The sequence below is a fragment of the Quercus robur genome, chromosome 4, assembly GCF_932294415.1.
Source record: "Quercus robur chromosome 4, dhQueRobu3.1, whole genome shotgun sequence".
Classification (NCBI taxonomy): Eukaryota; Viridiplantae; Streptophyta; class Magnoliopsida; order Fagales; family Fagaceae; genus Quercus; species Quercus robur.
In genome coordinates, this window is record NC_065537.1 from 2,739,826 (window position 1) to 2,745,825 (window position 6,000).

At 35.6% G+C, this 6,000-nt stretch overlaps 1 protein-coding gene across 1 annotated transcript in view; it reads right to left on the reverse strand.

Moving 5' to 3' along the window:
* LOC126720341 (succinate-semialdehyde dehydrogenase, mitochondrial) overlaps positions 1-5,666 on the reverse strand; it is a 40,949-nt gene extending 35,283 nt beyond the window's left edge. Inside the window, exons 1-3 of the mRNA XM_050422680.1 lie at positions 5,554-5,666; positions 5,141-5,189; positions 4,897-4,984 (exon numbers count right to left, since the gene is read on the reverse strand). Of these exons, the coding sequence (XP_050278637.1) occupies positions 4,897-4,984; positions 5,141-5,189; positions 5,554-5,665 (249 nt within the window). The 5' untranslated portion in view covers position 5,666. The remainder of the gene's footprint in view (positions 1-4,896; positions 4,985-5,140; positions 5,190-5,553) is intronic.
* Positions 5,667-6,000: the final 334 nt, after the last annotated feature.

Here is a 6,000-nt window from a genome sequence, read left to right on the forward strand (position 1 = left end):
AAAGGAATACTTAGGATATTTTCAACTTCAAAATTTAAGAATAATTCCCTTACAAGATCAGCCCTCCATAACCCGTGATCAGAGTCAATAAGAGTATCTAGTGCTTCAGGTAGCAGAATTCTAGGTGACTCAACCCTATATGTAGATGGGGATGGAGTCCACTTATCCTTCCAAATACAAACCTTCTTAGCATTTCCAATTTGCTAACACATCCTTTGCCGAATAATAGGTTGGGTTGCAAGAATGCTGTGCCAGACATAGGATGGATTTCTACCCTTGCGGGCATCCACAAAAGAAGTATTAGAGAAATACTTACTCTTTAAAACATGATAGAAGAGAGAGTTTGATTCATGTTGCAATCTCCATCCTTGCTTTTCTAGGAGAGCAAGATTAAAAGCTTTTAGCTCCCTAAAACCCATGCCACCCTTAGCCTTTGGTCTACACAACTTGTTCCATTTCATCCACACCATTTTCTACTCATCATGTTTCTGCCCCCACCAAAATTTGCTCACAATACTATTTAGTTCATTGCAAAGAGACTTTGGAAGGAGAAAACAACTCGTTGTATGCGTTGGTATTGCTTGGACAACTGCCTTTATAAGTACCTCTCTGCCAGCCATAGATAAAAACTTCTTTTTCCATCCAGAGAGTTTATTAGCTTCTCTTTCCTTAAGTTGTTGGAAGATATTGCGTTTATTTCGGCCAACTAATGAAGGCAAATCCAAGTAATTCTCAAGCTGACGAATAATATCCACACCAAATCTCTGCATAAGCTCCTCTTGGATCTTTGCTAGAGTATTGGGCTGAAAAATAATGAGGTTTTTTGTCTATTTACTTGCTGACCTGTTGCCCTTTCATAGACCATAAGCAATCTTTGTATTTCATCACAATCAGCAGTGGTAGCATTACTGAACAATAAACTGTCATCAGCAAAGAAAAGATGGGTGATGTGAGAGCTTCACTTGAAACCTGAAGACCTCGAAGAGTTCCCATCTCAGCTGATTTGTGGACTAAAGATGAAAGACTTTTTGCACATAACAAAAACAAATATGGAGAGAGAGGATCCCCTTGACGCAAACCCCTAGTTGGGGTAATACGCCCTTGAGGGACACCATTAATGCGAATAGAGTATGTGACAGAAGTTACACAACTCATAACCATAGAAATCCCCCTAGAATGAAAACCAATTTTTGTCATGATTTTTTCTAAGCAACTCCATTCAACCCTATCAAAAGCTTTACTCATGTCTAGTATGAAAGCCATGGACCTTGTTTTCCCAATTTTTCCATGCATTGCTCACCTATTATACATTGTAAACTATGCCGTCATGGCCTAAAGAGATGTTGGCTTGTTGCTAATGTTGGTGGTTCCTTCTAAAGCAAGGCACATAAAATCTACACCCTAAAAAGCATGCCAAAGAGGTTCCAAGAGCTTGAGAGAAAAGTAAAGGAGAAAAGATTTCATTCTTAAGCTTTTTATTAGTTACACTAACATGAGGGTGTTTACACCCACATTATATCCTAATCATGTAACTTATATTTTACAAGAGTCAAGTTAATCTCATTTATATAGGCCAACTTGGTTGGGCGAGTCATACTTACTAATGGATTAAGACGTTAGAGTGAGCGTCTAGTGATCAAGCACTTCGTCTGTCTCAGAACAAAGATTTGATTTGTATGAGACGAATTAGTATCGGAGTTGTCAAAGACCATTTAGAACATTAATTCAATTTCTAACCATAAGGTCCATAACCATGTGTGAGGAACATGTGGTACCATGAGATGTAGAACATCCACCATGAACACAAACATTGGAACCTCCGTCCCTTTTGGTTTGGTACTCAGTTGTCAAAACTCTCCCAACTACGATTATAAAAACAAACCTCTCCCAACTACAATCGACCAGCTTCAAAAGTCAAACCACTTTACCTCGTAACTCTCGCCTTGTCCAACCTTTTTCTTAACTCATAGTATATAAGAAGAGGAATGCAAATAATAGTAACAAACAGTAACACATTCTCACGCACATACTTGCTACCATTTTCTCAACAAAACCAATGCCAATGGGAAACTACGTCCATTACTAGTTTCATGCGTGTGAACTCAATAAAACCAGCCCCATAGCTAACATATGGTGATCTCACATTCACACGCATGTAATAATGTTGCACAATGACGCATGTAATGAATACCCAATATTTATAAGCTAGCATGAATGATATGTCATATGAGCACGATTATCTGTATAAATACAATGATGCATTATGTGCAATGTTGCTTTCAGGTGACATTGTCGGGACATTTATCAAACAAAAGATGCATAATGTATATCCGAGTGTACTTATGAAATTGTAGAAAATTGATTAATTATTTATTAAAGTAACTGGCAAGCCATTTTTTAACCTCAAATTCTCCAATCATTTTATGAATTCCCCCCTATTTTCAACTCATATTTATCACCTTTTGATATGATTTTTAGAGGATTCAAGCCTTGGGTGTCTAATTTTCACTCAAACTCATTAACCCATGCCTTCATCCCTTTATAAATAAAAGGTGTTTACAGTTCTAAACACACAATTCTAGGGGATCTACAGAAAGTTTTCAATAAAGGTCATAAGGTAGTTGGTAATCCTTTTATTCAGTACACGATCGAATCTCTATCACTTAATTCTCTACTCTCCAACGCCCCAGAAAACATACCAAAGCTAAATTTATCATCAAGCCTTGTGCATGACTGCATATAGGTGGTTTTTTTCATCCATTTGATTTTTTGATCTTGTTATTGCCATTATTATTATTTTTTTAAAAAGACTTTCTTTGATTATTTGGGGTGGTTTAGGATCAAATCATGCTAGATTTTAATATTCATATGTTGTTCTTATGTTCAAAATCATTTTTTCAAAAACCTCAATGCTAGGTTTTTTTTTTTTTTTTTTTTTTTTTTTTTTAAATTTAATTTCTTTTATTTTTTGATCTCTTGGATGAATGAATATTATGACATGATGGTGTCCATCATACTCTAGAAGACCAATTACATTAGGCAGGGTGGGTTCTTAATACTCCCACTTTATAACTTAACTTTTAATCTTAGATTAATGGTTCTTAGACTAAGTTTTATCATGTAATTTTCATTTTGAAATGGTAACCTGTTAACTAAGTTTTATCATGGAACCTATCAAAAGCAATGCTGGCTGGGAAACTTTATACTTTTGCAAATTGTGAATCTAGATTTATCCCAAATTTAAATAGGAATGATGTAAGACGAGTTTTGAGGGAATAAAAAAGCGAGATCGAAGTTACTAAAATAGAAACATTGAGATTAGAGCCACTAGAAATTTTACAGAAAACTTCACAAAATATTGATGTAGCAAATTATTATTAGTATGTTCAAAATGGGAAATACTAAAGTTATAAACTATTTTACAAATGCCTGATCTGATGGGTGGTTATTAGTAAGTAAAAATGTAATGCTAATAGTGGGTCTAAGGAAGAATCCGTAAGAATTTATCGCATCAACGGATTATAAAAATAATGTAAAATAGCTAAATGATTGTATCATTATTCTTTCAAAAAATAATTTTTGCCAACTCACATGGAAAAGCTGAGTTTAGGCACCGAGCGAATCAACCCAACCGAACCGATTCTCATGAGCCGCTCGACTTGTAGCGAGCTATCAGCTATCCCTCAATTCAATTGGACTTGAATAATTTCATTTTCTTCGACATTCGACAACATAATTTGTGAGTTGAGTTGAGTTAAGAAATCTGATCTACAACAGTAGAGACAGAGACCCACATGGTTTCACTCTCAAGTTCAGCTCCATCAACCTTCCAAACCCTCCATAACCCACTTCTCACAGCAAGGTAAGCTGCCCTCTCTCTCCATGTCCCTTTTTTATAGATAATATTAGCTATATAGATATGCACAACACCTATATATATTCACTTAGAAGCAAAGGCCCTCTTCCCTTTTCCTTTAATGACTACTCCTACTTCTTCAATGAAAGATTTGATAGAACCCCATTTCAAATATCATCATCATCATCATCTTGTTGTGCTTGTGCTTGTTGTTCTTGCTGTACATTTTCGACTCACAGTCATAGGGTGCCCACAAGCCCTACATTTTTATATGGGTTGAGGCAGTCCACCCTGCTTCAATGCTCAGCTTCTAGAAGGCTGATCTTGGGAAGTGGAAACCGCTACTATAACAGGCTTCCAGTCCAGCATTTGGACTGGGGTTGTTATGAGGTTTCTTGCTCTCTCAAGGAGACTAGTGTGAGTAATAGGCGTAGAAGAAGAAGAAGAAGAAGAAATGAGAGATGTACTTGTACGGTTTCAGAGGAGAGTGAAAATTCAGATTGTTTCGATGATGCAGAAGCAGTTTTTAGCTTGTTGAGTGAGCAAGTGAGTGAGGAATGTTTTGGTGGTAGAGTGAGAAGTGGTTATTCTTTTGAGAGTGTGGAAGTGAACAACAGAGGGAGTTTCGGTGGTGGAGAGAGAAAATTGAGTTCATCTAAGAGAGTGGATGTTGAGCAGGGAGGGAACTTTGATGTTAGAGGGAGAAAGGTGAGATTATCTAAGAGAGTGATTGTGGATAAAGGAGGGAGAAATTGTGGTGGAGAGAGTGGTGCTGGATAAGGGAGGGAGTATTAGTGGTGGAGATAGAAATGTGACTTCATCTAGGAGAGTGGAATAACACATTATTCCATGCGTGTGAACTCAATAAAACCAGCCCCATAGCTAACCTGTTAACTAAGTCCATTACATAATATGTTGCAAAACAATTGATGACTTATGCAACCAAAGTAATATAGCTGATGATGAAAACAGGAAGATATAGTGTCCAAGACCAATGCACAGATATCTTAAAGCAAAGTTAGAAGGAGAATAGGAGATACCTCACCCAGGGATTCTTTCAGAGGTTTTCCTTGCTCTAAGGTTATAAGCTGTCCAAGATCTTCTTTATGGGCAATTAGTAGATCATACCTTGAAATTCATGTAGAAAAGTCTAATATTAAAATTTGCAAAAGTATAAAGTTTCCCAGCCAGCATTTTGGAGGATCTATTTATGTGAGATTAATATATTGTGTATCTTTCAATAAAACCAACGGGTTTACTAGATTCAAAAGATAGCTAACATACCATTTCCTTAGATATTTGCTCCTTTTGGTAGCTGTCAGTTTGCTCCAAGCTACACAGATAGATTGTATATACATTACATTAGTTAAAAAAAAATTCAAAAGTGTATTTTACGTCCCAATATTGTCAAAAATATCAAGCACAACCTCAGTCCATTTAAGTATAAGGTTTGAATAACATTAAAATTTAAAAGTATTAATAGTTAGAACAATTATTTCCTTAAATAATCATTACTGAAAGTAATATAGTTAGAACAATTATTGATGTATTGGTTAAACTTAAAGGTTTGAATAACATTAAATTTTAAAAAGATGTAGTATATGTCAAGCATAGAAGCACCAATGGTTTTGTCTAACAAGTTATGCCAAAGCCCAGAATATAACATAATCAGAGTGGTTCAATCTAAAAGTTCATACAATAAAATGACTCATATGCTGAAGATATTGCATCATTTGTCTCCTTCTGACCCATGCATGGGACATCTACTATAACTTCACCAGTTGCTGGATTGCAAACCTGCCATGACATAGAATAGGTGTGATTTTTGTTATGGAAAAAAAAACGGCACTTTTAAGGCATATTAGATAAAAGAAAAATTCATTTGGAATATAATAAAAAGTGCAAGCAATGCCAATCTATATCATGGTTGGTGTTCATTTAGTATAGCTTATTTCATTGTTTTACGCTGTTTAAAAAAATATAAATAATAAATAATATTGCATGTCTCTGTACTTAGTGTTATATTCTGTTCATAGCAATCCCAAGCTTGGAAAAAGAGGAGGGTTATGGTAGGTTGACAGCTAGAGTAAAAATTATTCCTATAAAATGAATGGATCCACTACAAATACATGTTGGAGCCCCCC